Source organism: Dromiciops gliroides, chromosome 2 (genome assembly GCF_019393635.1).
Source record: "Dromiciops gliroides isolate mDroGli1 chromosome 2, mDroGli1.pri, whole genome shotgun sequence".
In the NCBI taxonomy this organism is placed as follows: Eukaryota; Metazoa; Chordata; class Mammalia; order Microbiotheria; family Microbiotheriidae; genus Dromiciops; species Dromiciops gliroides.
The window spans coordinates 403160669-403187001 of NC_057862.1; the positions used below are offsets into that span (position 1 = coordinate 403160669).

General features: G+C 35.0%; 1 protein-coding gene across 3 annotated transcripts in view; it reads left to right on the forward strand.

Moving 5' to 3' along the window:
- The window catches only part of TOX3 (TOX high mobility group box family member 3), a 128518-nt gene that overhangs the window by 96265 nt on the left and 5920 nt on the right, over positions 1 to 26333 (forward strand). For all 3 annotated transcript variants that reach the window (XM_043985208.1, XM_043985207.1, XM_043985209.1), the window contains exons 4-6: positions 16724 to 16993; positions 20856 to 21083; positions 22768 to 22848. In XM_043985208.1, coding sequence (XP_043841143.1) covers positions 16724 to 16993; positions 20856 to 21083; positions 22768 to 22848 — 579 coding nt within the window. The remainder of the gene's footprint in view (positions 1 to 16723; positions 16994 to 20855; positions 21084 to 22767; positions 22849 to 26333) is intronic.

A 26333-nucleotide genomic window follows, 5' to 3' on the forward strand; every position in this document is an offset into this window, starting at 1 on the left:
AAATAGAAAATGTATTAATAGCATTAAGAATTAGAGAACGTAGCATTTGGAATTTACTTATTTTAGCACTAAAATCTGTCCTACATGGCTTACATTTAATATAAAACATATAGGGAATCTAATTTTCTTCCCCTAAAATGTTTATGGAAGGAAGCAAATACTAGTTAAGTGGTTAATATACCTAAACAATTATATAAAAAATTAGACCAGTTTCCAAATGTATTTATTGGCCTGCTCTTAATAGATTAAGCAATATTGTACACTACAAAGAGTAAAACAAGCCTTTATTTTTGTCCTGCATCAACTACTTTTGGTTCTGAAAATATGAGTGCTTATTTTTCATGGGTACAGTGAGGGGGTTAAACTAAATTATACTTTTAAACTCCAAAATTTTATGATAGCTATGAAATACTTTGTCTTCTAAAAGGACTCATAGCTCAACTCTTGATTCTCCCAGTCAAATATTGTTACATGTAGACAAGTCTATACAAGTAATATTAAGGTCCTGTTATTGTTTATTTGATATTGGGTCTTGTTCTATGATTTCAACTGTGTAGGAGAATTCCCTCTACTCTGAAACTCATAAATCAATAAACAAAGCATTTTAAACATCTACTATGTGTTGGATAGCACTGGGGATACAAAAACAAAAAAACTGGACCAGTTTCTGTCCTCAAAAAGTTCACAAGGGCAACACATCACTATTTTATAATTTTTTTTTTGGGTGGGGCTATGGGGGGTTAAGTGACTTGCCCAGGGTCACACAGCTAGTAAGTGTTGTGTCTGAAGCCAGATTTGAACTCAGGTACTCCTGAATCCAGGGCTGGTGCTTTATCCACTGTGCCACCTAGCTGCCCCCACTATTTTATAATCTTAGTTAATAATATAATTTTGCCTGGGCCCCCAAGAGGATAAGTGATTTGCCTATGATCATATGTAAACCAAAAGTTTTTTGGCTCAAAAACCAGGCCTTTATCTATTACCTACAATAGTTCTTTTATTTGATAGTTGACTTATAAAATAACCTATTTGGTGTTTTTTTTTTCATATCTAGAATGTATTTTCTCTTTCCACCTAATAGAATTCCTACATCCCTTCAAAACATAAAATGCAGTTCAAGTACTATCTCCTGCATGAGAGGCCTTTCCTGATCCATATTCTTTCTCCTTTCCTCTTCTCAGCGCCCAGTGTTCACTCACTCTCCATCTCTCTCTGTCTCTGTCTCTTTGTCCCTGTCTCTCTCATTTTCAAACCCTCCCTCCATGTTACTTTTCATTGCATTATCTCTGTATACATTGTATCTTCCTTGTAAAATGCAAGCTCCTTGAGGAAAGTCATATTTTATTTTTGTTTTTGTATTCCAAGTGTCTAGTACTAAACTATATACTTAGCTGATGACTGAATTGTTGATGATTGAATTGTTGACTAGCCACATAAACCTAAGCTGATAATTAAACCACTTTTGAAAAATCTGTGGTTTAATATTAGGGAAGACTTTTTTTCCCCCTGAAACCAGTTCCAGCCTTCAAATTGAGTAGAAACTTAAAAAAATGAATGTAATAAAACTAAATTTTACCTAAATCTTGTAGAGAAAATACTCTAGAGAAAAATGAACTCGGAAATTGTTTGAAAAAGTAGTTGCCCAACAATTGATCTCTTGTCTCATGCTAGAAGTGACTATATGAAAACATGAGTGCAATTTTTAGTACTAGGTGTAGTATTGTCCATCTTGTTGATTCTATTTGTATTGTACCTTATGAGCTTCTAACAATGTATAATAAGGGGGAAAACAGAGAAATTCAGAAAGGGAAAATATTAAAGGTTAAATATTAAGAAAATGCTTTGATACTAGTGTCAATGTTGTAGAATAGCTTCAACAGTGGAATGTATAAAAGATAATCATTTGGGACATAGTTTTAATAGGGTAAAGTATGAATTGATACCATAGTGATTTAAAATTACATGTGAGTATGATTTTATACATGGCTGCTAGCCTAGTAAAGGGCCAAACTTTTATTATGTATTTTTCATTGTTAAGAAAAGAGCTTATTTTCATCAGGAGAGGTTACTTTCCAGAAAACTGGTATGTATGTGATTTGCTTTGAGGCAAACAACATTCTGTTCTAATTCAATTGATTCTGTGCATGTGTATATTTTGTGGTATATAAGATTCATTTAAAATAATATGAATATGCTATTATGACAGATTGGTAGCTTATTTTATATCTTAGATGTAATAGTCAATTAAATACTTAATTTATGAAGGATGTGAAATTTTAACATTCCTGCTAGATTATCAGAATTCTTAAATTGCATATCAAACTACGGGCTTGCATTTTGTGCGTATGTGTGTATCTGTATACACACACACACACACACACACACACACACATATATATATATGTATAATGATTTTAACATACTTAAGCTAAGTGATTATTTTTTAAGGATAGGGACTTTATAGGGACCTGTGATTTAATTAATATAGACAACTTTGAAAGGAGGAAACTGCTTCCACTTGCAACTTAACAGTCTTAGAGAGGTGCCTAAATCACTGCGTGGTTAAGTGACATACTCAGAGTCATATAGTCAGTGTATGTAAAAGGCAGATCATGAACCCAGATTTTCTTGGCTCTGAGCTACTTGTGCTATATAGTGTCTCAGTTTTTATAACTCAAAGAAAATTCACCCAGTGTGATCCAATAGAAAGAACACTGGGCTGGAATGTAACTGAAATTATATTCTAGTCTTAGTCCTGATACTAATCTATTAGGTGACCCAGAGCAAGTCACTTAACATCTCTGGGCTTCAGTCATCTCATCTGTAAAATAATAGGGGTGGACCATATTATTTCTAATGTCCTAACATCTCTAAAATTCCCCTGAATGACTCTTAATTTATTAGTCCCTACATATTAATCCTTATATATTCCTGACTTCAACTTGCTGAGAAATATTGATGGAAAAAAGATGTAATGAAAATTAGCCCTGTCTGACTCCCCAGATTCCTAGATTGTTTGTATTCTCATAGAATGCTCTAATTTATTATCAAAGACATTGTCATTGTTTAATAACTGGAGAATCATAAATTCAAAGTATACATAGAAGCCACAATAAATATATTTCTGCCTAATGATCTTCATTATAAAAATTAGGTCAGAAAGAAATATTCAAGTAAATGAATGAAAATACCTTTAAGTGAGTGCCAACATGTATTTTTTAAAATGAGACAAATTAAGCAGGGTAGGTCTTATACTATATCCTGAAAATGTCAGACAGGATCTCTGCCAAAGCCCAGAAAAGTAGAGGTCCTTTAATGAAGGGCCTTCACCAAAAATTTCCTGTCTCTGGTTTCTGGTAGGAAAAAAAAATAAAGGCATAATACTTCTATGGTGACTATGCAGAAAGGAAAGTCAAGCTCTTAACAGATACTCAGGACACTAAAGGTTTTAAGCATAAATTAAATTGCACTGAGGAGAAAGGGAAGGGAACTAACACTTTTCAGCATTCAATATTTTATATATTTTTCATTGGCTGAAAATTTAATTATATGACAATAATTTATCTTAAAATTCCCTAAAGTTATGGATTTTGGTGGCATGCAACATTTGTGAAATAAATTCCAATGGCCACACTGTACAAATGCATATTATAGATATTAATAAAAATACTTCTTAGACAAAACCACTATCTGTAATTTGAACTACTTTTTATGCTAAAACAACCCAGATTTGATGAACCTTTGATATAGAGATTTGTAAGTTGTGATCACATATTAAAACTTTTTATGCCCCATAGTACTTAGCACAGATGCTGGGCACAAGATGGATACTCTAAAAATACACATTTCTTCAAGTGAGATGAGCTACAAATATCTTGAAACTCATTATCTATACATTTTTCCTCACCAGCAGTTTCCATATTATCTGACTAAAATTTCAATAAGCATTCTTTCATATATTTCTATTATAGCTGTTGTATGAGAATCATTTTCTAATTTGCATGACCAACCTAATCTCCTCAAGTTTAAAACAATTACATCCTACTGGACCAGAGAAAGGTAGAGACTCCAGAGCCAGCAACAAGAATGCTAATTCCCAGGAAAGAACATAAAGTCAAGTCAACAAAAAGTTCCCTGTTCCAAAAAAAACAACAACACAGGTCTAGGCCTTATCTCCAAACCCCGTTTCCCATTTTATGTTGTCTATGATACTATCTGTAATAATTGTGTAATTTATAGCCTACAGTTTAGTTGATACATGTAGCAATTAGAGTGCGGAATTTGTCTGAGAAAAGAATAAAAGTTTTGAGTCCCTGATCCCCTTGGTTAAAACTATTAATGATTCCTGACTTCCAAGGTTTGTTTATGACCATTTCAAGGATCATTACAGGGATGACTAAAAGCGAAAGGACAACTTCTCATCTCCTCTAATACTCTCTCTTTGTAATATCATCAGCTCCCATGGGCTCAGTTATCTTTTGTGTGAAGATGACTACCTTATCTACATATACTGCCCTAATATCTCTCCTGAGCCCCAGACATGAATCACCAACTGCCTTTGGATAGCTTTAGGCAAATACACTGTAGGCATTTCAAACTCAGTATATCCAACATAGAATTCAAACCCCACCTTCTCCCAAATTGTCCTTCCTCTAACCTACTCTGTTTCCATTTAGGGCACTACCTTCCAGAAACTTCCACAGGTTCACACCTTTGGTTTAAGTCTTCCCTTTCTCTATCTCCATTTCAAGGCAGATGTCAAGTCTTGACTGTTTTTCCTTCACAATATTTCTTAACATTCATTCCTTCCTTTCTCATCATAAAGATACCACCTTAGTTCAGATTATTTCACCTCCCAACTAGACTATTGCAATAGAGTCCTAGATGGACTCCTGGTTTTAATCTTTATCTCCAGTCAAGCTTCTACACAGCTGTCAAATTAAAATTTCAAAGTATGAGGCCCACAATGTGATTTTTCAGCTCAAGCATCTTTGGTTGTTTCTTATTGCTCCTAGGATAAAATGTGAACAACCCATCTCAATATGGTATTCAAAATCCTTTATAATCTATTACAAACAATCCTTCCAGGCTACATTATTTTCTCTTGTGTACTTTTTTTTTAGCCTAACCAATCTATTTTCTGTTACCCCAAACCAGTATTCCATTTCTTACTTCCATGATTTTACAAAGCCTGGATTATGTCCTTCACCTCTACCTAATGGAATTCCTGTTTTTTTTCAAAGTTTAGCTTATATGCCATCTCCTATGGGAAACCTTTCTTCATGCCCTGAGTTCTCAGTTGTACATTTTTCTCCATAGTCCAGTTTTCCTTGTTCTTGCATTCCTCCCCAAAACCTCTATGAAAAATAAGCTCCATGAGATGTTCAGAATAATTTTATGGTTTCTTTTTGTATCCAGAATGGTGCTTTACTCATACTAGGCATTTAATTAATGTTTAATTGAATTGTATTAGATATAAAAATATGTAGCATTATAAAGGTTTCTAAATATGTAACTTGTTGCCAAAAACATTGTAGCCTAAACTTCATCCACCAGATTTAAAAACTCAGGCAGTTCAGAGAATAATGACAAATTATCTAAGCAAATATAGCTCAATCACAAGTTAAAAAGCAACCACCAACAAGTAAACATTGTGGTCAACAAAAAAGTTAGGCAGCACTATGAAGATATTTAAATTATGTAAGAAAGTCTAACTGAGCATTCAGACTAATATTAGGTTTAGTGTGAATTCCTGAGGAAAACTACTCAACAGAAAAATTTGGATGGGATATTCTTAAAACCATATAGTAAAAAGATGACTTAGAAGATTCTAATGTCTTCCCTTTCTGCACTTTTTCTACTCTTAAACTGTGCATTTTTGGTAGTAGTAAATGATTTTTGAAGTATTATTTTTTTTCACCATTGGTCCAGTGGAGCTGAGAAAGTTGACTTTTGGAAGGAACTGTCTGAAGGAACAAGTGAATATTTGCTATTTTGACAAAGTGTTGCACCTCTCATCATCAGTTACTCTGGCTACTCATGGTCTAAGTTCAGATTGAAATTTTAGAGAAACAGCAATGCTAGTATATTTCCACATTCCTGCTGATTTTACTTAGGTAGTATGAGTGTCATGTGTTATATTTGGAGGATGGTTTGGTTGAAATTCTGTTTCATTCAGGATCTCACACCATATAACAGTATAAACTCCAAATGGATTCATCACAGACATACAGTTACATCATAAACAAATCAGAGATGAAGGAAAAAAATATATTTTACATCTATGGATAAGGGATGATTTAATAACCAGATAGGGCGTGCGTATGACCATAGAAGGTAAAATGGACAGTTTTCTTTTTATAAAATTGAAAAGATTGTGCACAATCAAATCAGTACAGTTAAAATTAGAAACGAAAATTAACTGGGGGAAAATTTGCATCAAACTTCTTTGATGAAGGACTAATATCCAAGTTATACAAGGAAATGATTTAAATATATGTAAATGATAGCCATTCTCCAGTAGATAAATGGTTGAAAGATATGAACAAGCACTTCTCAAAGGAAGAAATCCAAACAATCATGAACCATATGAAAAACTTCTCCAAATCACCAATAATTAGAAAACAGAAAATAATTCTGAAGTTCTGCCTCAAACCTATCAAACTGGTGATGGTCATAAAAATATCAAATGGAAAGTATTTGGACATGGCAAATGAGTAGCTCTGTTTTGCTTTGTTAATCAGGGGTCTGCTGGTAATCATTTAACAATAACACACTTTAACATTTAATCTACAATAATCACATTTTCTTAATCGTTTTCTTAAATCTCTAGACAATAAACAGAACAAGAAATCAAGTTTGGATTTGTAGCTCGCCTATTTTTGAGGTTTAAATGCTCACATTGGAAATTTAGTAACAAACGTTCTTTAGCCAGTTTGAGCTGGTTCCAGCACATCCCCTGACAGCATTTTGTTTTTCTTTATGTAAGGAAAGGCAGAAATTCAGAGAGGAGGGGGAACTAGGGATAAGGTTAGAAAACAAACAAAAAAAAGAGAAAACAATAAATAAAGGATAGTCAGTGAAGTATTTTTTAAAATGCATGGAAGAAAACTGAAGGAATTTAAGAAGAAAACATAAGACAATGTTGAATTTGTGTTGAATTATATATAAATTATGTTGAATTATATGTATATATTTTAAAAGCAAGCTGTATGCAATAAAGATTTGCATATTCATTCATTATCTTTTTCTGTTCTAGTTTGTATATGGAAATATTGGGCTTGGTGGTTGTTAAATTCTAAATTTTAAAAATTAAAAAAAGAAAAATGGTTATGTAGTCAGGTACATGCATGTGTGGGTAGGGAGTAAGGAAGGTCCATTTGGCGCTTTTTTTTTGTCTTAGTTTAATCAAATCCTCTGCCTAGCTGATCTTATAATAGTATATAGATTAAGACATTTTCAGAGAAAGAAACTGAAGAAATAGTTGATTTTGTGACACTATTTGATCCTGATATATTCTGACTATGTGATCCTGGACAAATCACTTAATTTTTCCATCCTCTGTGCAGCTCTGTAAGACTATAAGTTGCAGAGGAGTTGCCAATCTGCATTGGCCATTCTTCATCATCTTCCACCAATAGAACCATAGGTGTAGCTCCGATCCTAGTCCTTATTCCTGTATAAATATGGTGGCCATTGTTGTTGTTTATCCTTTGTTCCCGAAGAGGAACATGGCATTGGGGTGATGTTATGACTTGCATTGAATTGGATTTTGAGTGAGGTAGGGCTGTGCAAGGTCACCAACTTCATTCTCTTCTCCAGAGCCATCCGGGTCCAGTGGCTAGATATCTATCAGGATGACTAGAGATGCCCCCCGCCTGATGTTTTTAAGGCAATTGGGATTAAGTGACTTGCCCAGGGTCACACAGCTAGTTGTCTGAGGTGAGATTTGAACTCAGATCCTCTTGACTCCAGGGTCAGTGTTCTATCTACAGCACCACCTATTTTCCCCTATGGTGACCATGGACTAGTAATGGATATACTAATATTTGTGAATGATGGTTTAGGAATTTTATGAAACCATCCCTATTAACTCTGTTTTAATACTAGGAAACCATTTAAACATAACTCATTGAAGGCATATCAATTGATTACATAGCATATAGTGAGCAGGAACCATTTAGCAATCAGCAGTACAGCAAACCTTCAAACTACCAGAAGTTCAAGGGAGTTTATTAGCTGAAAAAGAACTGAAAATGTAAAATTCAAATAATAGCTGTTTAGTCTTTTGAGTGAGATATCTATAGGATATCTGCCTACATATGGAGGTTTAAAGTGATGCTGTGGGGGCAGCTAGGTGGTGCAGTGAATAGAGCACCAGCCCTGGAGTCGGGAGTACCTGAGTTCAAATCTGGCCTCAAACACTTGGCACTTACTAGCTGTGTGACCCTGGGCAAGTCACTTAACCCCAATTGCCTCCAAAACAAAACAAAACAAAACAAAAAGGGATGCTATATTTGATTGGTGAACCCACCCAACAATTAGATAAGAAGCCATAGGTGCTAGAGAACAGAAATGTGGAAATAAAGGCATGCAGAGGAGAAAGGTAAACAACAGATGGGAGAAGAGCAGCATTCAGGGGAGAGAGAGTAGAAACAGTAATAGGGAGCGTTGGTAGAAGAGGAAATTAAATATATATATATATATATAGGCAGTTAGGTGGCACAGTGGATAGAGCACCGGGATTCAGGAGGACCTGAGTTCAAATTCGGCCTCAGACACTTAACAGCTGTGTGACCAAGTCACTTAACCCCAATTGCCTCACCAATATGTGTGTGTGTGTGTGTATGTATGTATGTGTATATATATATATATATATATATATATATATATATATATATATATATATATATATATATATATATATATATATATATATATATACACACACACACACACACATATGGAAATGAGTAGCTCCCAGTGTTTGGGAAATGGAGGAAAGCAAAAATGCATCACGTTATCACTTGACCCTGGCAGTAAACTCTACAATCTTAGAGATTTTAGTTTTGAAAAATGTAATGAAAAAATTGTTTAAATTATGGTTTTATCTCCTTTAAAAATCTATACTGATATCAGTAATTCATTAAATGAAATTTAAAATAGGTTGGTGATATATTGAGTAAGAGCTCTGGACTTGAAGTTGAGAAGACCCGAGTTTTAATTCTGCCTCAGATACTTACTGGGCAAGTCATCTAATGACTCTTGTTCTCATTTTCCTGTTCTATAAAATGGGAGTGTTGGACCTAATATCAGACAGGCTTGCTGAATAACCCAGAATGGTGAAATCATTCATCAGTTTTCATGAGGTGAAAGACAATAAGAGAACTTTATGAAAAGCTGGTAGGAAAAGAGAAAACCTCTGACATTGTTGGCTTTGAGAATGTTTCCTTATTGATTAAAAAGTAATATATTAAGTAGAAGTAGATGTTTCCTGTGAAACAAAGTATACTGGTAAACTTCATATGGTTTTCTGAATGTCATGCTAATGTAATAATATAATAGGGTTTAAATGAAAGAAAACAGACATTAACCCTTGTTATTTTTTCCCATTTTATTCAGTAACCTTTAGATGTTTCAAATTAAGTAATCAAAAGCCCCAATTTAGAGCGAAACAAAACAAGCTTGTGCAGATTTAAAAGAAAAACAGTCAAGAATTCATAGGCTTGTATATAAAATTAGATTTGGGGATCAGCAAGAAAATTAAGTTTCAGTAAAATCACACTCATCCAAAATAATAAATGTTAAAGTCATTTGTAAATAATATTTTCATTTTCTGGCTTTTTGAGGTTAAAAATTTTTTAAATCTTTTTTAGTGTACCTATAGAACATATGTGGAAAGGTTTTTTAGAGGAATATTATTTTCTGGTAATAACTAATGTGTCTTTAAAAAAACAGTTTCATTAACCCTAGCTTCCATTTTAACACATTTTTCCTTAAATGAAATTAAGAACTGGATGTCAAGCAAAAATACCACTTTAATATACAGAAATTAATACTCTTTAGAGAGATGTTGAATGACTTCCAGATGCTATGACCAGTATAATTCTTGAATCACACTGATCCCAGAGTGAGCCACAAGAGCTTGACGGGACGGTGCTTTAAAATAAACAGAAATTTGAGCCAAAGAAACTGAAGTTCTTAATGTTTCTACATCATATTCTCTTTATTCACTATGTACATTACAATACAGTCTCATGTAAGCACTTTATAAGCCTGTTCCTAACCTAAGACATCATGAGTAGGGGTGGGATCCTTGTTCCAGCTTCTTATGATGCATGAGACAAAAGTCCAATCATGACTGTAAAAACCATGATCCTTAAGGATGGACAAGTTTCTCTTTTGTGGGGAGTGAGGGGTGAGAAAAGATTCCAATGCCATATACATTGAGAAAGAAGAGAAGTAAAGAGGTTGACAGAATTTGAGTGTGCTAGGTTGAAGGGCAGCCTTTCTGGTGAATCATTAGGCTAACTACTATAGCCTAACACCTACTTGACATTCCAGGGACTCTGGTAACTGAGATCTTTTGCCCTTCCTCCAGTGACTCTGGTACAGTGTAAAGAGCACTGACTATGGAATTAGAGTTCTTAGGTCCCATAATACTTAGGACTTGTATTACTTTGGGCAAGTCACAGCCTCCCTGGATCTCATTTTCCTTAACTGTAAATTTGAAGGTATCAAACTTAGGTGGCTGCTGAGGTCTCTTTTAGTGCTGGATCTATGTTCCTTTGACCTCTCCCTTCAGGCCCATCTATCTAAGGTCGGTTATATGTGGAAACTACATCTTAATAAAGCCCACTGGTTTATGTATTATAATTCATCTGTCTGGGACAGAAATTGGTTGGACTTTTTACAAAGAAATGTATGATAATTGATGTTGCTTTTACTTCCTTATCTATTCTTGCCCCCCATTCTCCTGCTCAATATAAAAGGGTTTTCTTTAACAGAAAACACAGAATGGGCTTCCCAGATTCCAAATAGTCAGGAAAATTCATCTCCTCTTACTAGAGAACATTAAGCAACATTGTTCCTATTGGGTCCCAACATTCCTTGAGAGTACAAGTGATATCTTAGTGGTGAGTGACCCCATCATCCAGTATGCACAGACATCCCAAACTAGGAACTGGAAGGGTTCAAGAATAGATAAAGCATTATGGTAGAGGTATTTGTCAGTTCATATCTTTCTAGATAAGTTTCATTCAGTGTTGAGATGTTGAGTATTAGCTAATTATAGAGGTGCTTAATCTGGCAGAAATCAACTCTATTATATCATCCTCAAGGTAGGATTGGAGTCAGAGTAATTTCATCATCTGTTACTGAACATTCTGAGAATACTAAGGTCTGACTAGAAGGTTTGATGGAGTCAACATTGTTGCTTTTCTGGCACATGATTATAATGTCATCAAGAATGATGCTATAAACTTTCCTTAAAAAATTATAGAGTTTTAGAGTTGAAAGGAACCTCAGTCCATCTCACAACCCCAAAAAGAATCCCCACCATAATATATCAGACAGGTGTTCATCCGGCCTCTGTTTGAAGGCCTCCCAGTACTTCTCAAGGTATCCCTTACAGTTTATGGGCAGCTCTAATCATTTTTTTTAAAGTAAGGCAATTGGGGTTAAGTGACTTGCCCAGGGTCACACAGCTAGTAAGTGTTAAGTGTCTGAGGCCGGATTTGAACTCAGGTACTCCTGAATCCAGGGCCGGTGCTCTATCCACTGCGCCATCTAGCTGCCCCCTCTAATCATTTTTTAAACTGGTCTCATGACTCACCAGATGAGAACCTGTAAACCTCTAAGGAATGTTTGGGAAATACCCTAGGTAGGGCTAGATTTCTCTTCAGTCAGCCATCCTTACCCTCTCTAAGTTTCTCCAAACTTCAATAGATATCACCCAGTTTTAATAGGCAGAAGAATAATTCTGTGTCAAGATGGGAGCAAGATAACTCTGTGGTTACTTGGGTTCAGAAGATCAGGGAGTAAAGGTCAAGGCTAATTTTGGTTTCCAGGTCTAGGAATAGGGTAGAGTGAGGATGTGGAAGAGGTTAAATTAGCACACCACCTCTGGTGACTCATTTCTTCTGAACTTCATGATCCTCCAATCTGAAGCTTCTTGGTACATAAGAATCTCTTTACCCCTCTTCAGGTTTCTTTTTCTTTATTTTTTGGGTAGGTGTTCCATCTTCTCTTTTTGGATCTGGTTAGAGTTGTGTTGTTATTACTTTCATCATTGTTATTGGTAGGGTGTTTTACCAAGGAAAAGGAAGACACTAAGTGGGGTAAGCCTGAGCAGAAACTCTCTATACCAGGATGTAAATAGTTGCCCATTTTGTGCTTATATTTTCCCCCAGTTATAATGCCTGAGAAATCTGCCTTCATATGAGGCACAGAGGAATGTTTTAAAAGATTTTATGATTTAGTGTTAAATCATTTTGCAGATATTTGTGCCTGTGTGGTTATATGAAACATGTATGAAGTTGCTGTTTTGATATGTATTTACTCATGATTTAGTAGTTAATTTGGTTTAGAAGTCACTGTTTTTTAAACTTTCCATTCCTTTGAAAACTGAGATACTGATGCTAGGCAATAGACACAAATTAGGTTTAAAAAAAACAGAAAGAAAAGTTCCATATACATCAAAATAATCATAGTGTCACTTTTTATAATAACTAAGTATTGGAAACAGAGTAATGTCCACTGATTTGGAAATGACTAAACCAGATACATAAATGCAATTGAGTATTATGTTATAACATAAGAAATCAATATTATCCATTAAAAAAAATTAGGGGCAGCTAGGTGGCGCAGTGGATAGAGCACTGGCCCTGGAGTCAGGAGGACCTGAGTTCAAATCCGGCCTTAGACACTTAACACTTACTAGCTGTGTGGACCCTGGGCAAGTCACTTAACCTCAATTGCCTCACTAAAAAAAAAAGAAAAAGAAAAAAAGGAAAAAAAAATTAAAAGGCAGAGATGATTTTTTTCAGTTGCAAATTTTCTTCCTCTCCCTCCTCTGTCCCCAACCTTAAGAGAAGTCAAGAAAAACAAAACCTAATGCAAATTCATATATATATATGCAAAACAAATGTCTACATTAGCCATGAAAATGATCACTTCAAAGAAGCATCGGAAGATTTAAAGAAATTGATTCAGAGGGAAGTAAATAGAGTTAGGAAAATAATATACAAGATTACTTAAAACCATATGAATGTTAGGAGCAACACTAATTGAAAAATTAAACCAAATGTGTCATAATCATAATTGCCAAATATAGCCCAAGAGAGGAGATGGGAAACTGAACGTCACTCCCTTCTTCGAATATAGCATTATGGGTGTGGAATATCATACTGTCAGACCGGGCTAGGTTGCTTAGTTTTGCTGAATTGCCCCCCCCCAAGAACCCCCCCCCTCTACTTTTTAAATTATTTGTTACAAGGGAAGGATGACTCACTCTACAGGGAAGGTGGGAGGAGTACATTCAGAAATGAAATTAATGTAAAAACAAAAGATATAGATAAAATTTTTCATTTTTTTGGAAAATAATAATAAATAATAAAGATTGTGTTCCCTTCTTAGGAACATGCCATGTGCAAATGTCTGGAGAAAAATAATTCGTTGCTTCCTTAAATTTGACATTTTAATTTTTATGAAACTTGGATTGAAAGAAAAAGTTCACTTGATTCATCTTCTTACAAGGAGATTAATTGTGAAAGATTATATAGATTGTTTAAATAAGTATATGAGAATTTTCCTTTTCATATGGGAAATCAATTCATATCTAAAGTCATTTTGCTTCTTAAACTTTTAAGAATGAGAAGGGTATTTAAATTTTCATTTACTTTTATAGACATGATTTTATATAATAAAATTTTCTAGGTTGAAAATTATAATGTGATGGAAATTGGGCCTTGATATTCTAATTTGATCTATTTTTGTTCTGAATTTGAATTTATATCAATGACATAATTAGATGAACTCTGATAGGAGAGAATCCCACTATGCAGAAGTGATACACAATGAATTTGTTATTTTTCTGTATGAATTCACCGTAGGTTATTGAACTAGATAACCTGAAGACTTCTGGTGAATGATTTCAATAATTATGTTCATATTCTAATTGAACTTCAAAAAGTTTTGAAAATACAAAGAGACTGTACTTGCTTTTACGGGAAAACTAGTTTCATTTCAATAAATTAAAAGATTACAATGTGGAAAGGGGGATTAGAATGCATGGAGCTAAGAAAAGAGTAAACCTAGTGAGAATCCTTGACACATACCCCTCCAACCCTTCTTTATTTGTCAGCAGTTTAATTTGTCTTATAAGCTAAGGATAGTAATTTTCACATGTTATTTGTAATGAGGACCTTTTCATGGCCTAGGACCATCTCCTGTGGAAAACTGATGGAACTTACCCATCTCCACACTGGTTTTCAGAAGGCTTTACCTTCTGATACTATTATGCTTTGTTAATGAGACGGGAATTTGAATCTTACTTTTGATAATTGCTGTTTATACGATGGCCCTCACTAGGTAATGAAAAGAGTACCAACTGCAGTCAGAGGATGTAGGTTCAGATCCCCCGTCTGATGTTGATTACTTGTGTTACTACAGGCAGTTCACTTCCCCTCCCCATCCTAGTTTTTTCTGCAAAAGGATGAGACTGGAATACATGGTCTCTAAGGGCTCTTACGGCTCTAGATCTATGATTCCATGAACTATAAAATTAGGACAAATATACCAATTTTTTTCTACCTTACAGGGTCGTCATGAAAGTCCAGTGAAATAATGTGTGAGGCATTTTGTATGCCTTGATTAATGTCAGCTGTTATCGTTGTTATTTTATTACAAAGGACTACTATAATTTTTATTGTTAGAATGCTTAGGATTGACTTTAAGTCCTTCTATCTACTATGGTTTGTTTTTTGCAAGGCAATGAGGATTAAGTGATTTGCCCAGGGTCACACAGCTAGTAAGTGTCAAGTGTCTGAGGTCGGATCTGAGCTCAGGTCCTCCTGAATCCAGGGCCAGGGCTCTATCCTCTGCGCCACCTAGCTGCCCCTATCTACTATGATTTTACTTGAGATTGATAATTAATTTGTCTCATATGAAAGTCTAGTCTGTTCTGGATTATAGTAATGATGTCAAATGTCATATAGAGACAAGAAATAAAGCTGGAAATGACCTCAGCAGTTTAATAGGTGTAAAACCCATTGTGTACTTGGCAATATTAGTGAAAAGAAGATAATTAGTCAGCTACATAATATTTATGCAGATAATTTGATGTTTTGCAGTGACTATAAATGTTGGAACTTACTGTGTAGGATGGGATCCAATGGGACTGTAGTGGTTCTTAATATGTGCTTATGATCTTGTTTTGAGCCTGGTTTTATATATTTCTTTGAACAGCCCTGTCTTAATAGTCTCAATAAATTAGAAGACCAAATTGGTTCTAAAAGTTATTATTGACGTGATAGGCATGCTGAAGAATTAAGAGCTTGCCAATAAGGGCAGAATACTAGCAAGCTGCCTGCTAGAGTGTTTATGAGTAGCATAATGATGCTATAATAATGGTTGTGAGTCGTACAGCTGAATAATGAGTCAGTCTCAGGTGGATACATATACAAGAAATGGGGGAAATTGGAGAAGCAGATCAAAAAGTGGAGGCTGGCTTCATCTCAAGCTCCACATTATCAAAGGTGGCCTGTACCTGGTTGACCGCAGACCTGTCTGTTATACTCCTTGGGTACCTTGGGTAGTATGAAGAGGCAGCATCAATGCTGGGTCTCAAGTTGGAAGACCTGCTATTAAATTCTGCCTCCATTATTACACATTTGTATGACCTTGGGTAAGTCTCTTAACCTATGTAGGCCTCAGTTTCCTCCTGTGCAAAATGAGGGGGTTGTATTAGATGGCTTTTAAGGTCCTTTCCAGCTCCTAGTTTTTTAATCCCACGATATGATGTTACAGCTCTGCAGGTAAATGTAGCCCCACATCAATCCGGGATAAAAGGTCCTAGTGTGTAGCATGTATAAAAGATTCTATGAGGACCTCCAAGGTTATCCATCCCTGGGAGAAGAAGTACCCAGTAACCTCATGTCCAATTGACAATGGCATTGCCTTCATCCTTTCAAGGCTGGAAGTATGTCTTCTCATGAATAGATCCTTCTGTGAGCTATGGCTTTGCCTGGTTTGGCCTCTACTATTGAGGGCTTTGAATATTTGTTTTTCCTCTTGGAAGGTTGCATTGAGGATCACCTCAAATCAAGGCAAACATTTTAAACCTTCCATTATTCAAAACTATTTCTATACAGATACCTGGTTCTTTTTGTGAAAAGCTAGACCCTGAGAAAATGGAGCAGAAATTCACTTATGATCTGGTACTTTCCTTTTTGGGGGAACAATAAAAAGACCTGCTCCTATAAGTAATGTAGGTAGTCCCTTAATGATATAAATGCAATGTGATTTCTTTATCCTTTTGTTTCTTCAGATTCTTTATTTTAAGTCTGTGATAGTGTATCCTTACACTTAATTATTTTAAAACAGGTTTAAAAACATACTGGAACAGGTAAAACTTATTCAAGAATTCAGAATTGAGGAAGTTTCTAACATAAGGAATAGTTTGATATTTGTAGAAAACCAATCTGCTTTTATTTGCTCCTTATAGGATCATGGTCACACACAAGTGTCCTCATATCGTCAAGATCACTCCTTGATCATGAGGTCAATTGTCCATATGACGGATGCTGCTCGTTCTGGAATTATGCCTGCTGCCCAGCTCACGACCATTAACCAATCTCAGCTCAGTGCTCAGCTGGGATTAAATCTAGGGGGTGCCGCTATGACTCACACATCTCCTTCACCTCCTGCAAGCAAATCAGCAACTCCTTCCCCATCAAGCTCTATCAATGAAGAGGATGCAGATGAGTCAAATAGAGTAAGTTCAGCATTATCATCTTGGTTACTGGTTTATCATTTAACTGGTGACAGCATTCAATTTGATCACTGATCATCTATACATATAGTCTTCATAGAAAATGTGAGAGCATTCCATGATCACTTTTTTGAATTCCAGTCTTGGTATTACCCTGTGGAACAGCATGCTGGCTGATGTGAGAGGTTAACATCTATGAGGCACCAATGGACTATATGAATTTGCAGTTGTTATTTATTTTTTTTAATTTTGGAGGAAAACATCCCTGGACTGGGTATTAGGAAATTCTGGTTTCACTCTTGGCACTGGCATTAGCTAGGCTAGTTATGAGACTTTGGTGTCTCTTCTCTGGGCCTTGGTTTTCCCAAATATAAAGTGAAAGAGCTGCTCTAGATAATATTTAAGGGCAGCTAGGTTGCATAGTGGATAGAGAACCAGGCCTGGAGTCAGAAAGACACATCTTCGTGAGTCCAAATCTGGCCTCAGACACTTACCAGCTGTGTGACCATGGGCAAGTCACTTAATGTATTTGCCTCAGTTTCTTCATCTGTAAAATGAGCTGGAAAAGGAAATGTCAAACCACTCCATTATCTTTGCCAATAAAAACCTAAATGAGTTTACAAAAAGATAAAACTGAAAAATGACTGAGCAAAATGAGATAATATTTAAGGTTCTTTTCAGTTCTAGGGGTGTCTGAATCTAAGTTTTTACTAATATGAGCATTTAAAAAACTAAACAAAGCTTTTGAAAATGGTGTGTTCTTTTTTTTTTATATTTATCACTTAGTAAATAGCACTTTTACACCTTTGTTTTTACTTTGCTAATATCACTTATACAAGGTATCCCAAAAGTCTTAGGGAATTTTAGCTTCATTTTAATCTATTAAAGCTTAACACTGCAATGAGGCTTTGGGACACCTTGTATTTGTTCTGTAGCACTATATAGACATAAATAACATTTTATTTTTAAAAATTGATATCTCATGTTTTCACATCACTTACATTTTCCCAAATGACACTCCTTCCTTCCACTCCTATTAATTAAGCCTAAGGTCTTTAAACAACAAAAACAAATTTAAAGGAGGAAAAAACCCAATTAACCAAAATCAACCAAGATATCAACTAAACCTGACATTAGCTTTTGTGCTCCACATCCCCAGTCACACACCCCTTATCTGGAACCTAGCTTGTTGAATTACATACTGACCCAATAAATGAATGATTAAAAACCCCACTTATTAAGTACTTGTTGTGTACCAACCATTGTGTGAAACCCTAGAGTTTCAAATACAAAAGCAGAAATAACCCCTGCTCTCAAGGAGTCATTCTAATGGGGGAGACAACCCATATAGGGAAATGGTGGAGGCATTTTGTTTTGAAAAGTCATAGAGATAGGGAATAGAATCTTTTTTATTTTTTTTTTGCTGAGGCAATTGGGGTTAAGTGACTTGCCCAGGGTCACACAGCTAGTAAGTGTCAAGTGTCTGAGGCCAGATTTGAACTCAGGTCCTCCTGAATCCAGGGCCAGTGCTCTATCCACTGCACCACCTAGCTGCCCCGTGAATAGAATCTTTTATTTATTTATTTATTTATATATATATATTTTTTTAGTGAGGCAATTGGGGTTAAGTGACTTGCCCAGGGTCACACAGCTAGTAAGTGTTAAGTGTCTGAGGCCAGATTTGAACTCAGGTACTCCTGACTCCAGGGCCGGTGCTCTATCCACTGCGCCATCTAGCTGCCCCCCATGAATAGAATCTTAATGGAGTAGATGGCCAGGATTTGTCCAGTATCAGTGGTAGTATTAATTTGAATACGGTTCCAGAATTGGAAATTAGGATGTGTATTTTAGGGGGGTAGATGGTAGGTAGCAGAGGCAACACATCATGGTTAGCAGAGCAGTTGGAGAGAAGATTGCTTGGGGATGAGGTAAAGCATGACTGGATCTGCATAGACAGAGTGAACTACGTGTGTCATTCTCCAATCAGGTCAGCAGGGCTGGAGTTCCAGAGTTGAAAACGGTTAAGTTTTTCAGGGATTTCCTTTGGTCCCAAGGTCCTCAAGGTTATCACATGTATAAAATACCAGATTATCAGCATTCTTCTGTTTAATTTTTAGACCATCAAATGTTATTATCACAGCTGGACCATGATTCCAATACCTTGGATTGGGTGATTCCCTTTTTGAGGGGGTGATGTTGATTAGGTCATTATTAGCCCTGATACTAGATGCTGTATCAAATTTGCTTCTAGGAAAAATAGATTCTTCTCTTGAAGAGAATCTGAGTTTCATCTTGTTTATCATCCTTTCCAGGTTCAAATTCATTACACAGTATTGAAGGCTATCTCCTCAGTTTGGAGAAGCTTATTCCCCTTGAAGGATACTATAGGACAACATGAGGAGAAACAACAGCCTTAAGAAATGTATTTATTTTTGTATTTTTAAAAAATAGTCGTTATTTTAAGGGAACACATACAGTATGGGACCTGATTTTATAAAATTAAGACGCCATTGTAGTTAGTAGCTCTACCCATAAAAAGATTGGGCTTATCTGGGAATAATTTCATGATGAATACATGTATCTTTAGCCGGTTTCTTATCACAGTGTTGGAATTCTGCAGGAAAAAAATACAAAGTTAATGCTACTTTGCCTCCTTAGGAATTTTAGTAATTGGAAAATATTCCAGATGATTTTCATTCAGAAGATAATAGTCCTCTGGGAAGATCTGAAATTTAGTGAACTGAATGGCTGGTGGTGGAGATCTAAAACAGGATCTTTAATCTCTGATCCAATACTGACCTCAGCTAGAGTTAATTTTTATTTTACCAAAACTTGGCTTTTTTACAAAGTTTCTGTCAGGTTTTTATAGATCTTCAGTACAGCTAATAGAATCAGTAGGGGAGGAAGCATCGTTTAGTGGATAAAACACAGTTGATAAAAAGCTTCCCCCCCATACCTTCTGACAGGGACATTATGTGAATAAATGAAATAAAGTCATATGCAAAAGGCTTTGAGGTATGTGGAGTATGTGAATTTGGCAGGGGATGTTATATTAATTTAAGGTGTTTGTAATGCTTTAATAAATGCCTTTGAAACTTTTAAAGCTTCACACTCTGGTAATGAGGAGTAGACAAAATGAACTGTTATTGAAAATTATGACAGAAGAATTCATATTCTAGGGCTCACTTATCACATAAGTACCTTTAGTCTTTTAAGAAAAATTCAAGTGTCAACTATTACTTTTTTAAATGGTTTTTAATTTTAGAGAGAGTATCAGTTCTCTTTTTTGCTGTACTTAGTTTTGACATTTTCACATTACTTGCTATATTCTTAAAAAGTGAACATTTTTCTAGAAATAAAAGATGACCTTTAACTCATTGTGAAAGTTTTAGTCATTGTAGCTAATATTCACTTAGATTTAGAGAGGCCCATTGGCAAAGTGACATTCTTGTGAAATCAGCCTCAACGATTGCACTTTCAAATTGTTCATAAACACTAATGATGAGTTGTTTAAAATATTGGAAGATGGTCAATATTATAAAGATCATTAAACTTTTGCTCCTAAAGCCTAATGTCAGAACAGACTATACATTCATATACAGTATAGTGCATGCATAATGTTGTATAGGACATTGGATATTTTTTATTATCATGGCTCTTGAGGATATGTATTACTAAGTTTGAATTTCATCTAAAAGTGTTACTTGACACTGTGCAGTTTTAAATAAACATATTTTCCCTTTTGTTCACAGTGGCTCATCTGTTGATGATTTAATGAAACCTTAAAAGGACAATTGTAGGTCTAAATCTTGCTGCAATCCATGTGGATATATTTTCAGCAATAATTTTTTTTAATGCTTTGTAGGCCATTGGAGAGAAAAGAGCTGCTCCAGATTCTGGCAAGAAGCCCAAAACTCCAAAGAAAAAGAAAAAGAAAGATCCCAATGAGCCACAGAAACCAGTGTCAGCATATGCCCTATTCTTCAGAGACACACAAGCTGCAATTAAAGGTCAAAACCCCAATGCAACCTTTGGAGAGGTCTCAAAAATAGTAGCATCAATGTGGGACAGCTTGGGTGAAGAACAAAAGCAGGTAATGAAGGCTATCTCATGGAAATGAACTAAAGCTACTAATACGAATCCATATTTCTACTGTGTTTTTGTTTCAATATGATAGTATGCAAAGCCCTACCCTGTAACAGCACTGAAGGACAAACGGTATATTTTTTTTTTTTTTTTTTTTACAAACGGTATATTTAACAGAGTTCTTATCCTTCCAAGTAAATAACTTATGATAATATGGTTGCTTCTGATGATAGCCTTTGTTTGTGAGAGGAAAAATCATCCTACTGTTCTCTGAGCAATATAGATTTTTTTCCTGTTAGCTTCAAGGATGAATGTTCAGAACTCAATGAACATAAGAATGGAAGAGATCTTCAGTGGCCTGCAAGCACCAACTTTTGATAATAACCTTTTCTTTTTAAATAATGTGGGTTTTTTTTTCTTTGTTGAAAGTTACACTAGAAAAAGCTTAGGTACATCATGCTTGCCTTTCCATTGATCATCTTTCTGAACCTTTGTACTGCCCTGGTTGGTTTCCAAACTTTGAAGCTAACTCTGCATGTCTCATTATAGTAGCCAAGCATTTGAAATTGTATTCCAAGTTCATTTTAGAACTCCACTGTATGATAGGCTTTCAGAGATTAGCTATGCTGGTAGGAAATACTTCCTTAGGGGTTTATTCTCCCCTTCATGGCCATTTTCCTCCTATGCACAGAGGAATGAAGTCCTTGGACATCTGTCCTTCCCTTACTACTTGCATGAAACACCAATTACTATTATTAGGAATTAATACTTACATTTTGACTGGAGAATAGACCCCCATTAGAGATAAAATGTAACATTGTTTCGGAAATAAGTGGAAAATTCTTGGTATCATTTATAAAACATGAATGTAATCTGTAAAACTTGTTTGGTTAGAGTAGTGAAGACAGATGGAGGTTTTTACCAGTAAGCCAATATGAAAAGTAATTTCCATATATTATTTCTTATGTTTTCTAGAATTATAAACAAATCCCAAAGGCTTTTAAACTACTGTATCTAACAATTTGGATGGGAGTACAATGATATTTTTAGACTAATACAAGGATTCCAGAGTAAACGGTACCATTCTGATTTCCTAAAGTACATATACATTAAATATCATGGAATTTTATATGCATAGCTCAGTAACTACATTCATGAAATATCACTTCATTTCCCCCCATTTCCTCAAATTCTTTTTACAATTTTTTCAAAGAAAACCAAGGTTGAAATTACCTCATATATTTTTTTCATTTTTCTTCCTTCATTTTTTCCTTCAATTTTTTCTCTGTTCAGTTTGCTATCTGATTTGGAATAGGTAAGAGAGATGTCTGGAGACAAGTATAGAGAGAAGAAAAATATTGCTGTGGAAAAATAGCTAGTAAAATTATTTGCATTCATCTGTATTTTTAATTGATTTATTGCCTTGGAATACTAGTGAAGTTAACCTAGAAAAAACAGCAATATGGACAAAATTTTATATAATCTAACCCATAGTCAAAAACTTGAAAATCTTTTCTCCTTTTGCAATAGTAGGGAGTATATCCATGTTTAGGTAGGTTGTCTTTTCTAACATTTTAAAATCAAAGCCATAGAGGCCGGCACTTTATGTGCTTTTTATTATGACCTAATTTTCTTATTTTTAGTGCAGAATTGAGATGCTAAAGGTATTATTCATTGTCATGTTTTAATAGGTATATAAAAGAAAAACTGAGGCTGCCAAGAAAGAATACCTAAAGGCACTCGCTGCTTATCGAGCGAGTCTCGTTTCCAAGGTAAGAGTGTTGATTCGAATCAGATATCAGCTCAAGTTAAGAAGTGATTGTTTTAAGTATTTAGTCATGATATTGAAAGCAATTCTTTAATATCTTACATTTAAATGTAACTCCCCTAATATTTGACAAAGCAACTACTACAGACTAGAGTTATATTTTTTTCATAAGATATGAAGTCACAATTTTATGACAATAGAGCTATAATGTAAACAAATGGTAAACTTCTAAATTCAATTAATCAGTTCTATTCTGTCCCAGGCTCTGTGCTGGGCACTAAAGATGCAAAGACAGAAGTGAATACAGTCTCTGTCCTTGAGAAACTTATATTTGACATTTATAAGACCAGCTACATGAAGAGTACAAGATTGAAATTTTAAAGAATTGGCTTTGAAAGGGAATATTATTACATATAATAATTGAATATTATTGAATATTCAGTTGAATAATTGAAAATTATATTGATTAACACAAATGTATACATACACATATATAAACATCTATATACACATATCTACATCTATACCTATGAGAACACAAATACATGTGTACATATTTTATTTATATATGCATGAATATATACTCAAGTTCAAACGATTACTTCAGAAAAATGACTACTTGGAAATTTTTTCTTTTTGTCAAAAGGTAACAAAATACACTTGCCAAAACAATGGGAAGACTGAATCCATGTAAAGACCCTCATTTTTAACTATAAAGTACCCAAGTACAGGCAGGCTCTGTTTCCTGGAAATGGTATCATAAAGCAGATCAACACGAAGTGGATTGTAATTTCCCATAGGAGCAATGTTATTAATTTGGGATTGTGCTCCTGACCAAGGACTTGACACCAAATAAATCATAAATATGACCCACAATATGTCATAAAAGCAAAGATAAAACAATGATAAACTACCATAATAATAGCTCACATTTATATTGCACTTTATGGTTCACAAAGCACTTTCCTCAAAACAACCTTCTGAGTGTGCTAGTATAAGAATTATTATCCCCGTTTTACAGATGAAGAAACTGATCTTCAGAGGTCAACGACTTGGGTAGTCTTAAAATTAGGAAATGTCAGAGGTAGGACTGGAGCTCAGGTCTTCTGATCCTAAATCAAGTGGTCTTTCTGATAAATTATACTGCTAACACAATCACTAAAAATAGTGAAATTTGCACAGGGTGTTACAAAATGGTCACAGATATGCTGGTTTTTTGCATGTCCAGTAGACTATAAAAGATTCAATAGATTAGAAAATATGTTTGTATGTATATGTCTTTTTTCTTTGTTCTAGCCTTATGACATTATTTGTGTAACTCCCACTGTGGAAACTCTGCATAGCTTCAGATTAGCAATCTAATAAAATTTATAATCCCAGCCTGTTGCCTAGGGTACAAAGAGGTCAAATAACTTGAGCAGGGTCACATAGGTAGTATGTAGAAAACCGACCTTGAACTCCAATCTTACTGAGTTTGAGCATAGCCAGTCCTTCAACTACTGTGCTCTGTTCTTTGTCTCTCCCCACCCCTTTTCTTCCTCTCTCCCTTTCCCTCTCCCTCCTATCTGTGTTTCTCTCCTTTCTCCCCTCCCTCTCTCTCCCTCTACCCTTCCCTCTAGCCTCCCCATTTCTCTCCTACTCTCATTTTTTTGTACTTCATCTGTGATTTCCTTGTTATTGGCAATTCTTAATTTATCAAATTTCCTCTACCAAGGCAAATTGGAAATTTCTCTGAAACCTATGGTCTTAGAGAGTTGCTTGGGGCACTGAAAAGTTAATTCTCTTGCCCAGGTTCACATAACCAACATGTGTCGGAGATGAGGCTTGAACCCAGGTCCTCCTGATATCAAGTCAAGGCTGTATCTCAATCTATTGTGTTATAGTGTCTCTCTGGCATATATCACATAAAATTACAATGATTATGAATCATGACTTTGACCTAAAGCTTAAATGTTAACTATAATATTTATTAAAGATTTAGTTAATAATTATTTCAATGCTTTGTTAGAATTTAAACAGGGTTAGGGAATATGATTTAACTGGCTTAGGTATCTTAAAAAGATTTCTAATTAAGTTCATCTAGTGCTTTATTTCTTTTGAATAATTTTCCTTAGCAAAAGATTCGGAATCATTCTGTTGACCTTAGAAACTGCTTCAAAGTACTAGTCTCAGTACAAATTTGTGATTGTGTTTATACCACTGAAGAGCATATTTAAAAAGGTTAATTCCAAACGTCCCCCTTTCCTATTTCTACCTCTTCTGTTTAAAGTGAAATTGTAGCTGCTCGGTATCAGAACAAATAAAGGCCACACAGCAACGTGATAGATGTTCTTAAGTTTGAGCTTTGTCAAGCACTCTCAGAACACTTCACACTTCATTGGAAAGCTATAAAAAACATTTACTATGTCAGGATTGAGGCCTTTTAAAAAGAAGTTTCAAAACATCCCTAACAGAATTGTTAAGACAACCATAGACATTATTCTGACTATGCAAGCCCTGTTGCCTTGCTGTGTGTTCAAAAATGACCAGAAATTATGGAATGAAAAAGTAAAGGTGAGAATTGAGGAACAAAGGGTAATTAGATTGACAAAAATAATTGGAGGTATTATATACAAAGCAGAAAAAGGTAGAAGATGCCAATATGTAAGGATACAAAATGAACCTCTAAATGTATTAGCCACTGAGTCAAATCATATTAAGAAGGCATTGTGATATATGGGAAAGATTGCTGACTCTTGAAGTTAGAGCACCTGGGTTCAAATCTTTTCTTGGATAACAAGACTATATTTATGACATTGACCAAGTCATGTAAATCTAGCACCTCATTTCCCTCAAAAATGTAAAATTCTAGAACTCTGAGGTCCCTTCCAGTTCTGATCCTATCCTTTTGAATTAGGAGGCTTCTAAGTACCATTAAATTAGCTCAACTAATTTTACATTTACCTTGAGTTATTCTGGAATTAGTAGAAGGAATATTGTATCTCTAATATAACCAAATGAACTATATATACATATACAGGCATATATGTGTATGTATTTGTTTACAAACACACATGTATATGCCTATATATGTGTATATATAGTGTAACTGAACTGGAATATATGAAAATCTGATACACAGAAACCAACCCATCTCTGCCTTAGTAGATTAGTCCTAGAAAGTTACCCCAAACACATAGAAGTTGAGTGACTTGTCCAGGGTCAGCTAGTCAGAAACAGAATGAAACCTAGGACTTCCAGACTTCAAGCCTAGGATGCAGTCACTATTTTATATATATATAAAATATATCTGAGTAGATATTATGTATTTATTAAGCACCTATTGTATGCCTATTGGGCTCTCAATCTTCCTCTGGATCCCTGCCCTTACTCTAGGGGACTTAAGCATGTGTGTCAATATTCCTTCAACTGCTCTACCCTTCAAGTTCTTCATTATCCTCAACTCCCGTAATGAAAATAGGGCTTTGATTGTCATAGAGCTTACCATCT